This window comes from Epargyreus clarus, unplaced genomic scaffold (assembly GCF_041222505.1).
Source record: "Epargyreus clarus isolate Ecla_fem2 unplaced genomic scaffold, WU_Ecla_fem_2.2 ptg000034l, whole genome shotgun sequence".
Taxonomy (NCBI): domain Eukaryota; kingdom Metazoa; phylum Arthropoda; class Insecta; order Lepidoptera; family Hesperiidae; genus Epargyreus; species Epargyreus clarus.
The window spans coordinates 3,935,631-3,954,493 of NW_027332239.1; the positions used below are offsets into that span (position 1 = coordinate 3,935,631).

General features: G+C 35.8%; 1 protein-coding gene across 1 annotated transcript in view; it reads right to left on the reverse strand.

Annotated features, from left to right (window-relative positions):
- Positions 1-1,817: 1,817 nt before the first annotated feature.
- Positions 1,818-18,863, reverse strand: part of Elys (AT hook containing transcription factor 1 homolog) — a 29,346-nt gene continuing 12,300 nt past the window's right edge. The window contains exons 22-39 of the mRNA XM_073091706.1: positions 18,256-18,478; positions 17,558-17,679; positions 17,005-17,131; positions 16,284-16,375; positions 15,572-15,856; positions 14,906-14,977; positions 14,619-14,750; positions 13,919-14,053; positions 13,228-13,359; positions 12,543-12,614; positions 11,130-12,141; positions 10,098-10,455; positions 8,898-9,843; positions 7,896-8,044; positions 5,681-5,752; positions 3,442-3,522; positions 2,499-2,632; positions 1,818-2,278 (exon numbers count right to left, since the gene is read on the reverse strand). Of these exons, the coding sequence (XP_072947807.1) occupies positions 2,174-2,278; positions 2,499-2,632; positions 3,442-3,522; positions 5,681-5,752; positions 7,896-8,044; positions 8,898-9,843; positions 10,098-10,455; positions 11,130-12,141; positions 12,543-12,614; positions 13,228-13,359; positions 13,919-14,053; positions 14,619-14,750; positions 14,906-14,977; positions 15,572-15,856; positions 16,284-16,375; positions 17,005-17,131; positions 17,558-17,679; positions 18,256-18,478 (4,249 nt within the window). The 3' untranslated portion in view covers positions 1,818-2,173. The remainder of the gene's footprint in view (positions 2,279-2,498; positions 2,633-3,441; positions 3,523-5,680; positions 5,753-7,895; positions 8,045-8,897; positions 9,844-10,097; positions 10,456-11,129; positions 12,142-12,542; positions 12,615-13,227; positions 13,360-13,918; positions 14,054-14,618; positions 14,751-14,905; positions 14,978-15,571; positions 15,857-16,283; positions 16,376-17,004; positions 17,132-17,557; positions 17,680-18,255; positions 18,479-18,863) is intronic.

The following is an 18,863-nucleotide window of genomic DNA, read 5'->3' on the forward strand; positions in this document are numbered from 1 at the left end:
AATACAACATGAAATAACTACTGTACACATGAGCTTTTTATGTACACATTACAAAATTACGTAAGTAAAATTTATAACGTAATATATATATATATACCATTTACTATTTCACTAAATAAACAAAAATAAAGTTTTGAAATTATTATTATTAAAATTTACAAAGCCACACAATTTATCCGTTATTTAATCAACTATTCACACTCAAAATTTAATAGCATTGGCGTATTAAAACTATTCATCATCATCAACCCATTACTGTCACACTGCTGGGCACGGGTCTCCTCTCATAATGAGAAGGATTAGGCCATAGTCCACCGCGCTGGCCAAGTGCGTATTGGTAGACTTCGCATACCTTTAAGATTTTTTTTTATAAATCTCTCAGGTATGCAGGTTTTCCTCACGATGTTTTCCTTCACCGTTTAAGCAAGTGATAATTAATTTCTAATACGCACATAAATTTGAAAATCAGAGGTATCAGAGGTAGAGCCTGGGATTTGAACCTCGTGATAATGTGACTAAGTTATAATCTGTGGTTTTAATGTAATCAATACACAGATAAAAAATAATAGGATGTATATTTTATGATAAATTCTAAAATTATTTATAACGCACATAAACGATGTTAATAAAATCACAATTATTTTAAATTGTAAACTTTAATTTATTTTGAGGTATTATAATCAAATACAAATATGCAGTCTTTTATCTTCTATAGTAATTTACACAAAAATACAGGTCTGTGGTAATTTGTGATACTTCCCTCCTTTTTCGTATTTTTGCAAACATGAGTAAGAGTGAGCCAGTTAATATTGTTTACATCTCCTACAGGTTATGAGAACCTGGTACATTGATGCTTGTTTTGTGATTTAATAGATCGACGCTTTGAGTTTAATAAGTTCTGCTAGATTATGATACCCTAGTACTTTCAAAACTTAATAGAGATTTTTCGTTGACATAATAACTAAACTATATGAAGATGTCATTATGTTAAAATTAGTAAACAAAATTAATTTCCTAACTTGTGTGTACATTATAGTAAAAAGTATCCAGTATTCAAAAGTATATTGTAAGCTTTTTGGATGTCACTTTAACAACTGGCCTTATTAAATAAAATATTTACAAATAACAAGATATCTTTTAATTTAATTCATAATTGTATTAAAAAAAAAACTAAATAAAAAACTGGGACGTCTGTGTTTAGTGATTTCGATTCTCGAAAACTATATCTCTCCCTTTCTCCAGTTTTTAACATGCTTTTATTAGCTTGGGTTGTATGTATGTATGTATGTACGTAATAGTAACGGAATCTTTGAACCCGATTTCTATCCACTTTGAACGTTCAGTTTAATTCAAAATTTTGAAAAATTATCAAAAACCTGATGACATTACACGATTTTAATAATATTATGTATCATTGTCCTTATCAACATCCTCAGGATTAACGATTTTCGAGGCGAGAGAAAGCGCCTTAGGGAGAGTTCAGGCAAAAGATTGATTTTTAGTTTTGAAAAATAATTGTTAACCTAACCTAAGTAACCTGTTATTTTGTATAATATATATTTGAGGTGGGTTCAATCAAACAACAAAATTTTAGTAATTCTCATTTTTTATTCGTATAAATGCAAGCCCTTATATCAACATTAACTACAAACAATTATTAAATAAATTACGTCTATGATTTCTAATTACTCCTTATCCGTCGAATTTTTAGTTCTGAAAAAAAACATTTGAAGTTATTATTTTATAAATATATTTTACGGTACGGGTTATCAGTTCTACCTTTTTCTGAGTAAACGTTTGTTTACTCAGAAAAATACATAATGTATATTGTTCTATTTTCAGAAAAACTTTTGTATGCACTTAAGAAGTAACACTTCTTTGGCGTATTATAAAAAAGAGTTTGTGCATCAATGCGCATATGCACAAGTGAAAATATTACACACAATATCTAATACAAAAAATGATCCGATCCTTGACTCAACACGACACCACATTGCATAGAATGTCACAGTCGGAATCGACTTGTAGTAAAAATCGGTTTTTTGATTATCGATTTGTGTGGCACATGCTTAGTGCCGGAGCGATGGCATGTGTCAAAATGGGCCTATTAAATTGTGACGACGATACATATCGCATGGTGCCTGTAAGTCTTGTACTATAGAGTGCGAGGGTGTCACCTGTGCCCGGCGCTGGCGGCGCTGCTGGCGGAGGGCGTGCGGCGCGCGCGGCGCGCGGGGCTGCCCTCCGCCGCGGGCGAGCCCGGCTGGCTGTCCGTGTTCTGCAACATTCATTATAATGACATTAGTAACGTTCATTAGATACATTCTTTTTTATATAATATAGCAGTATTATATAAAAAAAAATATATGATAATATTTTTCAAACACAAACATAGATGACAGTGACAATTTAAAGTGTCAAAACTGGTTACATTTTCTCGTTAGGAGTGAGTAATATTTTGTTTAATCTATGGGTAATATTGAAAAAAAATATTATACCTTAACATCAACAGAAGTGCGTCTTCCCTTGGGCGTGTGCAGCGCCTCGCACGCGCGGTTGAACGACGCGCGGCGGTTGCGCGACGGACTCGAACCGCCCGCTAGCGGAGACCCCAGCTCCGGGGTCCCGGACACTGGAAGCATATTCGATATCAAATTAATAATAATGTTTATTGTAGAGCAGGATTGTGATAATACGTTTATAATAAGGTATTTATTATAGTAGTAGTGAGCAGTAGTAAAAACTTGCGGTCATGTAACCTGACCAAAACTGCGATCATAATATGTATGTAAAAATAATAATTGGCCAAGTGCAAGTCAAACTCGAACACGGAGGGTTCCCTACCACCTTTTGGTATTTGTTATTATAACAGCCATTGAAGTAAATGCATTGTGATAATTTGAACTGCCTACTTATTATAGTTTAATAGATAAAACTCCGAAAAACAGCGGTTTCTTGTATGGCGATCCCCATTTGTTTTCATTTTTTTAGTATTACAACAGTAGTAGTACAACGGTAGTAAGTGAAGATGAAGTAGTTGCGGCAACCCGTATACATGTATCTAAAAATGGTGTCAGTGTGATGTTACCTCAACATGCGAATCCTTTGCACTATATCGCGTGCTTAAAGGTAAAAGGGCCTATAGCTAAGGGTTAATAGGGATTTATGCTGAAAGGGCACATAAAAAAATGTTTTTTTGCCATTCTGTTTGAAATTATCTGAAACGTAAAAATTTTTTACGTTTCAGATAATTTCAAACCGAATGGCAAAAAAAAAAAAATTATGTGCCCTTTCAGCATAAATCCATATTAACCCTTAGCTATAGGCCCTTTTACCTTTAAGCACGCGATATGTTAAAAACTTTATGTAACGAAATACTTTGTTGAAAGTTAAGATCTATCTATCTAAGCTGAATATCTGAGTGTTATATTATCAACTCACCGACATCCACGGAAGCTTTCCTAGTGACCCGGGCGGGCTTGGGCGTGGTCTTAGATTCCGACGCCGCCCTCGCGAGACGATCTGTAATCATATCAACATCGCGTATTTACACAGACTCTAAAATAAACATTTATGTACTCGTATATACCTATTATTTTATAAAGTAAACATTTATTCATGTGCGTAGTATTTTATAAAATTTAAATTTCGAAATTGAATATCCTAATTTTATATTCTTTCTAATAATTATATTTATAATTAAATTTATTTAACGCAATTTTCGCTTGCAGCGGCGGATGATAAATGATATGATTAGCTATTTTTTTCTATTCTTTTTGTTAATGAGTTATTAATAATAGTAAGCGATTTACTTACTTTTTAGACGTCGAAGCAGTTAACTGTAGCATTTGTTTGACAAAAAAACATGTTACTGAAATAAACTGATTCACCATTGTGGTATTTACTAAGACTGAAAATATTTTTATGTTTTCATATGTTTCATATTTGTTTTGCTAAAGTAATTTTGGTTATGGTTGAAAAAAATGTCAAAAATAAGTTTATAAAACTGTAATTGCTTATTGAATCATTCAAAATGAATAAAATAGGGAATCTTAAAAAGTAAATCAACGAAAAGTAATAAAGTAAAAGGTTTCTTAAATTATATAAAAACTTCGTTTTAGTAAACGATTTATGTACATACGAGGGTGCGTTTTTAAGTCCGCGGAATGGCAGGGTTGGAGGGGGGATAGCGGGCTCGTTAAGGGCGGTACGTGTCAAGTGACTCATAAATAGTATAAATATAAAGTTTTATCACAATTGCATCATTAGTTTTAAAACTATCGACAATTAAACAACTCAATCCGGAAGAAAATTGGAAGTATGGAGAAAATCGAGCATCGCGCCGTTATAAAGTTCCTTACCAAGCAAGGAAAGTCTGTGCAAATCATAATGGAAGAGATGTCATCGGTTTACGGGGACTCTTGCCCTGGAAAAACGATGATTTACAAGTGGAACAACGTTTTTTAAGCAAGGCAGGGATTCACTTGAAGACGACCCACGACCAGGACGGTCTGTTGAGGTGACCATTCCGGAAACGATAGCGGAAGTCGAAAAATTAGTACTGGAAGATGCTCGGCTAAAGAAGAAACAGCTTGCAGAAATGGTTGGAGTATCGGATACAACCATTATTAAAATTCTGCATGACCATCTTGGCATGACTAAGGTCAGCGCGCGGTGGGTGCCGAGAATGCTCACGCCGCCTCAGAAACAACAGCGCGTTGAATGTTCCCGTGCGTTTTTGAACCTCTGTGGAGAAGATAAGGATATTGTACTGAATCGAATTGTTACTGGAGATGAAACTTGGGTTCACCATTATGAACCTGAGTCTAAACAAGACTCCATGCAGTGGCATAAAAAGGGTACAGCACCTCCTAAAAAGTTTAAGGTGTCACAATCGGCCGGCAAACTCATGGCGACAGTCTTTTGAGATGCAGAAGGAATTTTGCTAATAGATTACAAAGATAAAGGTGTCTCTATAACCGGAGAATATTACGCAACAATCTTGGAGCGGTTAAAAGAAGCCATCAAAGAAAAAAGACGAGGAAAATTATCCAGAGGTGTCCTGCTGTTGCACGACAATGCGCCCGTACACAAGAGCCGTATTGCAAGGTGGGCTTTGATATTTTAAATCACCCACCCTATAGTCCAGACCTGGCTCCCAGCGATTATTATCTCTTTCCAAAAATGAAAAAAGAGCTTCGTGGAAAGAAATTTTCTACAGACGAAGAAGTAAAGGACGCAATTTCCTCGTATTTTTCCGACAAGGACAAAACATTTTTTTATGAGGGTTTAAATAAGTTAATACAAAGATCTGAAAAATGCATTCGTCTTGCAGGAGAATATGTAGAAAAAGAAAAATAATTTTGACATTTTATTTTCGCTCCTTGTCCCTCATTCCGCGAACTTAAAAACGTACCCTCGTAACATATAAAACTAACAGTTAATTCAGGAATCGAAATCAATATTCTATAGATAAAATATAAATCTTACTTCTATTTCTCCTACCATTTTACATTTAAAATGTTACACAAATGTTATTATTTTTGTATTAAAATTCACCGATTCATCAACTTTGTCAATCAAATCCTCCATCGAAGCATGATAGAATGGAAATGGGAAACACATAGAAAACATTAGGAATCGTGCAAATAAAAACAGGCAAGCGAAGCGGTTTACTCACTGCGTGGTCGGGTCTCCGAGAGGAAGGATAGAGGCGACTCTGTTCTCCTCATTTCGTCTTCATCGGGCGGTCCTATGTTATTAAGCACAAAATGCATAGAGAATTAGCTTCGCGCAACCAAATGTTGCATAGTGGCCGTGCTATTACTACTATAGCAGAAAAAAAACAAAAGTAAAATAGGTATAAAAAAAATTAAAAAGGGAAAAATTAAATTTTATTGGTTTGATTGATATTAGGTGGACGTCGGATCTAGAGCTAAATGAATAAAATCCAAAAACATATTTTAGAATATGATGTTGCTTAGCAATGTGTTAGATGTAAGCCACCCTGATCAATTGGCACCCCGTAAATTATCAATTATAACCAATTATTGCCTATCACAGTACCATTAGTATGAGTTTCTACGTTTTCACAAAAATGGCTTTTTGTATTTGCCCATACATTTCCAATCAGCGCCCCCAGCGGACTGTATCAGAACTGATTGGAAATGTATGGGAAGTATGTACGTAAAAAATACAAACACAGTCATGTTTGTAAAAACGTAAAAACTCATACTAAGGGTACAGTTCGGAATTTGACTAGGAAAAAATGAAAGAGTTAATATTTATTAATAGCGGGCGTAAATTAAAATCATTATAATTGTAGCACCGCTTTGTATCATTTTCAGTCTTGAATTTTTAAATGCAAATCCGACATCCATTAGTAGAAGTGTCGATGGAACTTATTCATGCTCTTTTAATAGTTATGTTTTACATTAGCAGTATATTTACACAATAGAGTTCAAGGCAAAGAAAAATAAGAAGGGAAAGAGAGATTATTAATGTTGTTCACACATTTACACTTACAATATTCACACACAACGTGCAGTTATACATTCAAGATTCGACAGAAAGACAAGATAACTATTTATACACATCGGGAGATCTACATTAGTGTCACCTACTGGATTTTTATATTTGAAGTACACGGGGTAATTAAAAAAGTAACAAACAATGCACTAACTAATTGGGGGATGGGTGATCATTTGTATAGATGGGGGTCTACGCTGTAGGTACTAAGCTACGATGGTTGTCTTATTATATTAAACGCATTGAATACGACTATCACGTTCTGGCTTTTTATAGTAATTATAGAGTGGTGTTAGCAAAAACATTTTTCGTAATTTTCATTTTTTTTTAATAAACCGTGGAGGTGTCGTGTGTGTAGGACTCATAGTTATATAAGCTAGGTTACGCTTAGTATTAATACAGTCATAATAAAGACTTCAACAAAGTAACACGCATTTCAATAACACAAGAACCTGCTATAACACTGCAGTCTAACGCTTATGTTTTTCAGGTAATTTGATCGCATTTGTTGGTCGGTTTGTGGTAAAGGGGTAAATAAACAGATATAGGGTTTTAATAAGTTAGAGCAATATGTTATAAACCTTATTTTGTTACTTTAAGCTATGGTTTTGATCCGATCAATACGAGTTTTCGCCGATTCGATACGATTGGTTGTGATCTCTATTATGAACAGAAATATCATAGTAATCTATGGACGAATTTGTAAAACAATGTATGTACAATGTGACCTGCATATTAGTATAATGCTTAGAACGTGACATGTCGTAATGTGAAAATGTGTTTTAGATGTTTTCGCGTTGCAAAGTTTATGGTCGAACCACATTAATCAACAGATAATAGAATATATTACGATATTCTTACGAGTTTTATATAATGTTATTAATATTTAGGTTTGGTCCTTTATTTTTTAAAATAAAAACATAATAAAAATTAACTTTCTATAATCACTTTAAATTTAATGAAAATAAATAAATTAATAAAATACAATATAATGTTCACTGAACTTATAAAAAAAAACAATATTTATATTATCAATTCCATAACCAAATCAATAAAAAAATATCTTTGTCCAATGTATTTGTATATGCATATAAATATCATTATCATGGGGGTCACCCATTTATTTTCAACTTTTTTAGTATTTTTGTTATAGCGGCCATCATTATACATTAGTATTTGTTGTTTTAGCGGCCACTGTTATTATTTATAAAATGTAAAAATTTCAAGTGGCAATCTATTCCGGAGATAGAGCCCTGTGACAGACGGGCATACAGTGGATGCTCAGTAACGGGGTTTCGTTTTTACCTTTTGCGTACGGAACCCTTACACCGTCACCTGGCTCTACGTACGGGAGACACGTCACTCACCGTCAAAGTCAGTTTTATTGAGCAGGCTGATCCTGTCGATGGGCTGCACGTGGAAGGCGGGCGGCGTGACGTCATCGTCGTCGTCGGAGCGCGCGGCGCCGGGCGGCTCCAGCCAGCTCTCCAGCACCGACTTCTGGTGACGGGTTAGTCTGGAAATTGAGAACATATAGATTTTAGGTGCGGAAAAGTCGCGCAATCTGACATAATTCTGAAAATAGGCAAAATGTCTTTTGAGTGCGGAAAGACGCGCGATCTGACATAAAAAAACCTTTTTATTTAAGGAAAACGACAAAACGAACGTCCGTGATAACAATTCGTATGATAATATTTTATACCTGATAACAATTGGTCACTTTCCGATATCTGTGATCAATCTCAAATAAAATTTAAATTATTTTTAAGGTAAGCTAATGACGCGTCGCTTAATCTTAGGAATAACGACTAACTTATTAAATATTAAATTCCTTAACTACACTCTTCAAATACCATACAATACATTCAAGACATAAATATAGCAACGATGCTACCGACATCCAATAACAAGAGGTTTTACCATTTTTGAAAATTAACATATAAAAAACTGTTATTTATAGGAGTAGCAGACGAGCATGCAGTCCATCTGTTGGTATGTGGCTACTGCCGTCCATGAACATCTGTAATCAATCCCAGATAGGATTAGATATTCCTACTTGAAGTACTTGAAGCCGCAGATGCGCCGCTACCCCTGAGGACTGAAATGCCTCGAAAAAGTAGGTCTCTCGTACCACACCCTTCAAATCAGAACACAGCAGCGCTAAACACTACTCTTAATAGGCAAAAATAGATATGACGTTAGTGCCGCCGGAACTGAGCCACAAAAGGTTCTACCACCTTCTACTATCATCGCACATCTTTACTGTCCCACTTCCGAGCGCGAATTTCAGAATGAGAATTATTTAGATCATTGTCTAACTCCATCCATTGAAGCAACTCCTTAGCAAAAAGTATGTAAAAATCACCAACCTCCTAGAGCCAGAGTACGCATCGATGATATCTCCAGTGCTCTCCGTCAGTCCCGAGTCCTCCGCGGTGACCTCCGGAATAACCGTCAGGTCGGGTTTCTTCCTGCCCTTCCTGCCGGGGCTGGCCTTTACATCGCTTCCTTTGCCCTTCGACTTCACGGAATCCCCTGACGCGACACTAGCGTTATCATCCTGTTTGCTCCTAGAACGAGTCGAGCGTCGCGTTGGTGTCAAATCTTCGGACATTGAATCGTCTAGTTCGATTTCCCTTGACGCGCGCCTCGTTAGAATCTTCCTCAATTCTGTTGTAGGTGTCTTAGCTCGTCCTTTAGTTTTACCCTCCTGTTCTTCAGTAATGGTGCCTAGATCTATAGGCGTTTTAGCTCTTCCCCGAACCTTACTTTCCTCATTCGGCTCTTCTGTAGTGGATTTGTTCGAAGCGTTCGATTGTGTGCGCTTTCTTGTTCGCGGTGTCCTCGGTTCGTCGGCTGTATCAGATTTTTCCACGTTTGTCGATTTCGTGGAAGATGTGGATTTGGTGCGTTTACGACTAGGTGTTGTTGGTGCAATGGTTTCGGATTCCTGTTCGATTGTTTCCTTAACCGTTTCTTCCGATTTCTTTTCTTCTGTTACATCACCGAGATTATTTTGTTCTGCTTCTTTTTCATGTCCTTTTTTTGTTTCTTCTAGAGACTTTTCAACTGCCATAACTTCTTGAACTACATCTTCTTTGACTTTCTCCTCAATATTTTGAGTAATCATTGTTTTACTTTTGGTTGGGATATTATCATTTTGTTTAGTTGCAGATATTTCTATCTCAGCAGGTTTTTGAACAGGAGTCATAGCGTCAACGACGTCAACATCTGTAGAGACCGCTTCTTCTTTCTTATCATCAACTTCAGGTTCAATTGGTTGAACAATTACTTCTACTTCGACCACGTTTTGACCTAAAAATGAATTATTATTATTGATAGTATTCATTATAGTATTTGTTATCCGTTTATTTTATAATTGGGATTATGATGAAATAAAAAAATATTGAAGTGTAAGATTATAATTGCAAACTTTGCCAACATTTCTTTTCAACATAATATTATTAATCAGTCCAATGTTAGAAATTTCAATTGTATACTAAATAGCCATATAAATATTGAGCAATGAAACAAAACATATTAAAAGCTAAATTAATACGAAAACATACCATTTTCCATTTCAGCGTCTTGGTTAACCGTTTCTTTAGTAACTCCATCTTCTTTCACTTCTTGCTCGGGTTTCGCCTCATCTGAATAGTTAAGCTTGACAGCTTCTGTATCTACGTCAGCATTGGCAACATCGAGCCTCTGCGCTTGGTTCAAAGGATCCGTAGATACTTCAATTACATCACCCGCTACATTAACCTCATTTACTACTTGCATTTCTACTGTTTGTATAGTTTCAACTTCAGGTTCTGCTTTGCTTTCAGTTGGGACCGTGGCTTTATTGTTTTGGGGAATAGGAATGGCGTCTGAGGATTCATCGGAATCTGCGATTGATATTATTTCTCCACCGCTCTCGGATACCTGTTTAAATATGATTTTTTTTTTAATAAAATACAACAGAGATTGGTCAATAACTACTGTACATGTTCAATCAATAAATCTTTATTTTTTATAGTTTATCCCAACGATTAAGCAGACGTGTTATTTGATGGAAAGTAGTCATCGCGCCTATGGACATTTGCAACACGAGAGGAGTCGCCAATGCATTGCTAGCTTTGTATGAGAGCACTTTTTGCACCTTTTTGAATAGCCTCATGTTATAGCGCTCCGGGAATACCTCAGGAGGAAGTTCACCCCACATCTTGCATGTTCGTGGCAAGAACGTCCGTGCAAACCCAATCATGAAGGACCGGTTATAATCAAATACATTAAATCAAATTAAATTAAAATATTTATTTAGGTAAAAATCCAGTATTAATATTAAAATAAAGGTGAAATTAATATTTAGAAGAATCTTTAATGTTTGAGTTGACGAATTTTTGGATGATAAAAATGCTGATAAATGATTAATTAATATACATATTGACTTTAATTGAGTGAGTTCATGAATGTTTAAAGTTAATATTAATAGTAGTTTTAATTTTCTAATATTGTATGACTATGAGGCCAGTATATGGCGGATAATTACCCAATGTACACCTATGTTCCACAATAAAGGTATTAGATTTGAGTTGATCAAGGGTAAAATAACTTACATTTTCACTGGGTGCTTCATAAGAGCTTTCTGCATCGGAATCGCTATCTTCATCAACGGCGTCGTCGTCCGAATCCGTTTCATGTTCAACCTGACACTCATCCATCATGTCATCTTCTATTTCATTTATCTCTTGCTGTATCTCATTTATTTTCTCTTTCTCCTTCTGGATAACTCTAGCCGTTTCTTGCAAATCTATTTTATGACTCCACTCCTTCATTTCAATATCACTGTCGTCGGTCATCAAACTCGACATATTTTTGCTTGCTTGTCCTTTCCTATTGCTACCGAAGGATTCATCTGAGGTGATCGCAACACTACTATCTTCGCTCCTTAGAACGGACTTTCCAAAATCAGTCTCATTCAAAGACTTCAGAGCCGAGAACGTTTTTGGCATCTCTTCCATTTTTTCAAACCTACTTTCATCCGCACTAGATTCTGCCATTGAGCTTTGAAAACTCTTTAGTATCGATTTACCGAAGCCGGTTTCGTTTATAGTATTAAAAGCTGGCAAGGTCTTAAAATCAGTAGGAGCACTTTTATTAATTACTTCGATTTTCTCTTCTTCCACACAAATGCTAGATATATCTGTGACGCTGCTTTGATAGCTGTGCAAAACTGATTTTTCTACGTACGTTTCGCTTATCGTAGTGAAAGCTGGTAACGGTTTAAATCCAGTAATGCTTTCGTCGGTGCTTTTTATTATTTTCTCACTTGACATAGAGAAAATGCTTTCAGAGGAGCTTTGGAGAACAGATTTATTGACTATTGGAGAGAAAGTCATATCCATGAGTTTCGGTGGTTCCTTTGAAGATTTCATCGGAGTGCACTCTATTGCGCTCTCTGTAACTTCTTCTGTTTCTATAGATTCCGTTTCCGTTTCAGTTTTTTCAGCATTTTGTTTCGATTTGGCGAATGCATTCGCTTCTAACACGATTCGCGATAGTGATTTCTTACTCCTTGTGTTTTCTTTCTTGGGAGACATTAACTTTTCAGGAGTTTTGGAGCGACTTCTGAAATACAATACATAAAATAAAAGCGATAATTATTTTAAATATATTATATTATTTTTATTGACAATGTATATTGTAAATATATTTCTTTTATTTATGCATCTTAATAGTTTATTTCTCCCCATTAACTTCATTAAATTCAACAAATATTTGTTTATAATTGATGTAGTGTATGTGGGTAGGTGGATATTTGTCTCGAGCGTATACGTCACTATTGTCATTTGTCACATAAAGTGAGTGCCGGCTGTGAGTCAATCCGCTTTCGACCGTCGGCCCGAACGGATGTTTGTATGCGTTAGCGACCCAAGTACTCTCAATATCGCGGACACTATTGAGTATAGATAATTTGGAAGAACATACATATGCGTTATATATTTATTATAAATAAACCCCGATTTTACCTCATACTCCGAGGACTAGTTGAAACTGGTTGCTCTGGAACTACCTCCACTTCGGGCGTGCGAGAACGACTTCTGCAATTGGTAAAATATATTTTTTAAGTAATTATTAAGAAATTATCATTACAATCAATTGGTTTTAAATTCTGACCAATAATTTTGGATAAAATTAGATATAGAATCATAGAAGTGTCAATCTATTTATTTTATGATATTGAGGAATATAATATATATACATTATCAACATAACTTCATAGCTACAAACTGATTTTTCAAGTTGTTTATATAATGGACACACAAAAGCAATACATAGAGTATATGATTTATACAAAATTACATTTACATAACATTTATGCAGATTGCGATTATGTTATGACAATGAATTACAAAAACTAGAACAAGTGTTTAGTTGTGAATTCATATTACCACGCTTTTATTAGCTTGGCCTGTATGTATGTAACGGAATCTTTGAACTCGATTTTTACCCACTTGAACGGTCCGATTAATTAAAAATATTTGAACAATTATCAAGAACCGATGATAATACGCAATTTTAATAATTTTATCCCATTCTCCTCATCAGGATCGTCAGGAATCAGGATTAACGATTTTCCTTGTGCGATTTTAGCGTGGTTTTTAGTTTTTAAACTATAATTATTTTAGTAATTAATGAATGAACGACGTTTACCTCAAACTGCGTCTTGTGGGCGAGGATTGTGGTAAGTCAGTATTGGAAGACACAACTGGCGACTCTTTAATCGCCTCCAGTTTTGACACATCGGCTTCTTTGTCTAACCTCTCTGGTGTTTTAGACCGGTGCCTGTAAAAATATAATAATGTCTATTATTGTTTAACAAAACATTGGTGTTTTGTCCTTTTGTGGTTCGACTCCGGCTTTTGTATTTCTGCCTGTTAACAGTAGTGTCAAGCGCTGCTGTGTTCTGGTTTGAAGGGGTAAGGGAGTAAGGGGTCTGGTGGTAAGGGAGACATACTTTTACGAGGAGTTTCAGCTTAGTCCTCAGGGGTAGCGGCGCATCTGTGGTCGAGCTCAGGTAGGAATATTTAATCCTATCTGGGGTTGATTATAGAATGTGTCCATGGCATCGTCAGGTGGACTGGATGCTCAGTTGCTACTTCTATATTATAAAAAAAATATATATTAAAATATCCTTGAGGTCGTAACTACCTACTTTTTGTACTTATATTAAGAATGTATTCTAAGATTTTTCTTAACAAATACATATAAGGTATAGTCCTCGCCAAACTGCTAGTCCGCTCTGAAGTTGTTGCGAGCAGGTGTAGTCATACAATTTTCTATGGCAACGCGATTCATTTCTATATTCAGAGCGGACTAGGCATTTTACGCGGACTATACATACCTTAAGCTACGCCTCGAAGACGGTCGCACCGGTATGTCGATGTCGGCCGTCTTTGTAGGCGACTCTGTTATTGGCTCAAGACGAGACATCTCTCCCGTAGCCGTTTCTATTCTCTCCGGAGTACGGGATCTACTTCTGTAATGTATTAACAAAAATAAGTATGCTTACCATTTGTATTTTCTGTAATATTTGATAACTGGAATGATTACATAGATGTAATGGTTATGTGGCGACCTCCCGCTACTCGTCAAGAGATGGCGCCACGAGTATTCTGAATCACGCTATCGAAGTTTTCTAAATATCTGGCATATATACAAGTTCCGAACTGAGATTGTCGGAGCACGGCCGCTTCCCGGGCATGATCACCTAGCCCGGCGGGAGATCTCCCTTTGCCAAAGTTACAATTTTCAATTTTGTAGGCAGTTTTGACAACCCGGCAACAGTATGTTCGCCAGTAGCCCTTGCCACACGTACAGGTACGTTTATCAGAATATATTAGCCGATTTTAACTTAGATTTCATTCAACTGGAGAGAGTTGCACAAATTGTCTTATATTATGTAAAAACCCTAAATAGTTTTAAGGTAAAAAGTAGTCAATCTTGTGAGAAAGTATGAAAAAGTTTTAGAGACATAGAGACACATAGAAAAAATATATTAGTCTATTGTATCTGACTTTTTTGTGAAAAAGTTAGCTATATACCTCAAAGCCCGGGGCACACTGAGCATAGTGGCGGTAGGGTGCGGCTCGGAGTTCGATTCCTGTTTGGGTAACTCTGGTATCGGGGCCAACGGTGATAAACGCGGACTTAGCTCTGGGGTACGTGACCTGCTCCTGTAAAATAAATAAAATTACTAATTTTATCACGTAATTTTTCCAGAGATAGGTTGAGTAATATTATAATGCATAGTTGTGTAACGTCTTTCAATATAGAGTTTAATAAAAAAAACTCCTTTATTATAAATATTGAGAAAACAAAAAATAAATACCTCGTAATTCTTCCAGCGTGTAGTGGCGTAACAACGGGCGAGTCCACACGTTCAGGCGTTGCAGATCGACTTCTAAAATAAATAAAAAAAAACAATACGTAATAGTTAAACTTTGCAGTTACGATGTTTCACCCTTCAGGGCCTTTTATTAAAAAAATAAATCCTAAAAACGGCGGAAACTTAGTTGCCAACCTATTACTTGCTCATATTAAGCCGTATGTCATGGTCATTACATCGAAGAATTAGTTGATAAACCAACAAATTCTTCAATGTTATGGCTTATGTATAGTCCTAAAGCATTTTTCATAAGTCATATGTTATGTATAATCCTTAAGGATTAGTATGTCAAAAAAAAACATTTTCCTTTAATTTGTCACTAAACATTACTTCCCAGAATTTGATCCTTAGAAGCGACACTATCAGATAGTGAAATAATATAGAAGGTGATTTTTTTTTCTCGAAATGACCTCGTTCGATTCCCGGCTAGAATAAAAAATATTTAAAAAAAGTAATGATGCAGTTTTAGTTTTTATCAAAATCGGCCTCGTAACTTCTTTCAGCATTTTTCGCTAATCCTTGTAGTTTCGGATTTGGCCCTGAAGGCCCGTTTGAAAAATTCACCCTGTATAATAAGAATGCGAGAAAGTTGCTTAAACTGCTGCATACCTATTAATTAACGGAGTGGTCTCTACAATATTCCTAATACTCTTCCTGCTTTGTGGCGTCCTGGGCATCGGCAGGGTGAACTCTATCGATCTGTCCATTGTGTCCATCTCTTTCCCGCCCGCGTCTTTGTTATCTTCCATCTCTGTCACCGGCGTCCGCTCACGCAGGCGTTTCTCTCCGGAGTACTTGGGGTTGATAAGAGTTATTGGTATGTCCGCGATGCTTTCTATAGATGTGTTCGGGTCTTCGGATAGACTGCTGTTCGCCGATATCGATAACGAACGCCTATAAATAGTGATTATAATTAAACAAGTTAGGGTGTTATAAGGAATAATACAATTTTAAAAGGTGGTAGAACCAGTTTAGTAGGTAGTTTTATGCCACACCCATTTTTAGCAAAAAGTAGTTCTTACGTTTCGATTGAAGTCTGTAAAGGCAGGCTAACTAAAATAGTCACCTCAGTCTTCAAGATTGGCAACACGTTTGTGATTGACTACAAGTAGAGTCCTTGTTCTATACAGAGCTGACTAGACATGTATATGAGTGGCGGTGACCCCTTATTATCAGATAGACTGAATGCTCAATAGTGCATGCTTCTTAGCTGCATATTATTAGTATCAATGTAGTGTGTTACCTGTACTGTGTCGCATACTTTAAAAGAATCAGAAATAATTATACTTTTCATTTATTATTAAGTATTTAGTAGAAATACCTCGCTTTAACTGTGTCTTTGTAGGACTTCCTCGGTTTTAACTCTTCAACAGCCAACTTCTTTGGTGGTGAAACCGCTGGCGGTACCTCATCCTAACAATAACATTAAAATAATAAATAACATAATAATTAATACAACATAATATGATTCAATAACAATTGTGATAATATTGCATTTTTATCTCAAATACAATGTAAGACATGGAACTATTGCAACCTATCAATGTAACGGAATTGGTAGTGAGGGGAAGTACCCATTTATCTATTTACAAGTCATTATGGGCTTACAGATAGGCCTCCTTTAAAAGGATTAGTTACATGAATTCCGCTTGACAGTGGAATTCATGGAACTCATTATCTATTGTGAATCAAGTGCAAGAACCCGCTACAATATGAGTTAAATATAGACTACTTTTCCGTAAAGTTAATACCAGTAATACCATAAAAATTGCACACCCTTAGGGTATACACAGAGAAACCACTACCTCATACAGTAAACACCATCATTTTATGTACCTATTGTTTAAGCAATAAATTACTGATTACTGATTACAGTAAGCGCATAAAGACATTACTTCTAGTCTTTCTACTAGTAGAAGGACCTACATGTGAAAATGACAGTCCTTAAAAGTTCAATACTGGTGTGACAATATTACGGCAATACCTACATTAATCTAGGGAAAAGCCATTAAAATCCAATTTTATTTCAATAATATACTAACTTCCTTATCTTCTTCGATTTTATTATCATTTTCCATAGTATATATGTGCGCAGTGGCCGCCACCGGTTGCACGGGCGACGGCGTGGTGCTGCCCTCCGACGCGGTCGGGATTGTGAAGCGAAGATGTCTGCAAATACATATATGTGGTTTCCATTTTTATACGCTTTCACAGCTAAACCGCTGAAGTGATTTTCATAAAATATGATTTGTAGGTGGTTAAAATTTTAAGCATAAGTGTTGGTTACTTTGAGTTTTGTAAACACTAATGTGTGAGGAGCGAATTTGGAGATTCATGTTTATTTGACAGCGCTTGGTTGTTAGAATTAGAAATAATGAATATATACCTATATTAATATAAATAATATGTTACAAAACTTTAAGTAGTGTTTTCATAAATTACACTTAGGGATGGAAGAAATTATTTAAGTATTTATTTCTCAAAATTAAATACAAATTACATCGACACCTTAAAATCACTTAGACCAATTCGCGGCTACTTTTCTAATATAAATTAATTATAAAGTGGTGTTAACATAGACTGTGTTCGACTAACTTAGAATCGCTGTAGAGCGTATGGTTGCTGCCAGTCTCTAGGAGCTCGTCCTCACTATCGCCGAGATATCTGGAGTCTACCGGCGAGGGTGCTTCACGGTCTTGCCCGTCCAACCTTCGATTCTGTAATTATTATTGATGATTTTTACAGGTTGTTAAACAATACTATTTTACAGTGTCTTTTCGTGGTATTTGTATGATAAGGTTATTTTACTGATTAAAAAGTTCAATCTCATTATTGAATAACTTTAAGTATTTGCTACAGTCAAATATTATTCTTTTATTACATATTATTATATTACTATTTTAATCAAATGCTAATTTATAATATACTAGTTGACCCGGCAAATTTTGTACAACCTCAAAATTTATGTATCGAATATATTTCATATTATAATATGTCCTATGTTACTCGTGGATAATGTAGCTTTCGAATGGAGAAATAATTTTTAAAATCGGTCCAGTAGTTTTTGAGCCTATTCATTACAAACAAACAAACAAAGTTTTCCTCTTTATAATATTAGTATAGATTGTATGCATATATTATTCTTTGGCAAGTCCCACAGCGCAAAGTGCTTAACAGTTTTTTATATATCAGTTACATAGGTTACAGTACTTTTCTATTTAGTTAATTATTTTTAGGCAGTCTTGTTTTCGTTTTTATAATATTTATTACTAGTTATTTTTTGAAATGATCACCTTGAGTATGCTCTGCGGCGTGCCGGCCCCGCTCCGGGTCCCGTAGCCCGCGCGGCCGGGGCGCAGCGCCTCGGGCATGTCGAGCAGCGCCGCCATCTGTCGCGCCAGGCGCGAGGCGCCGCGCGGCGGCGGCGGCGCGCGCGGCGTGCGCGGCGTGCCGCTCAGGCTGAACTTCGCGCGCTTCGGGGGCGTCGACTCTGTGCCTTGTTGCTCCGAGAATATGCTGGAATGCAAGATTATTTATTTATTTAATTTTTTAAACACCTTAAAGTTAGGGTAACGAGGATTATGTAAATGTCGTAAGGTATACTTTTCAGAAAAAAAGTGTGATGTTTCAAAATTACGGCTTTTATAAGTGTATTACATACTCATTACGAACGTAACGAATAGAAATGCCACCGTATTTTCACTTTTATAATTAAAATATATAATTCTTTCTTTCCAATGCTTCTTCACGAAATCGCTGTTCTAAATATACATATCGACTGAATCTATAATCTCTATAAAAAGCTTGATGAAAGTATATAATAAATCAAGTATAATCCGCGTCAAACTGCTAGTCTGCTCTAAAAGTTGTTACGAACAAGTATAATCATACAATTTGCTAT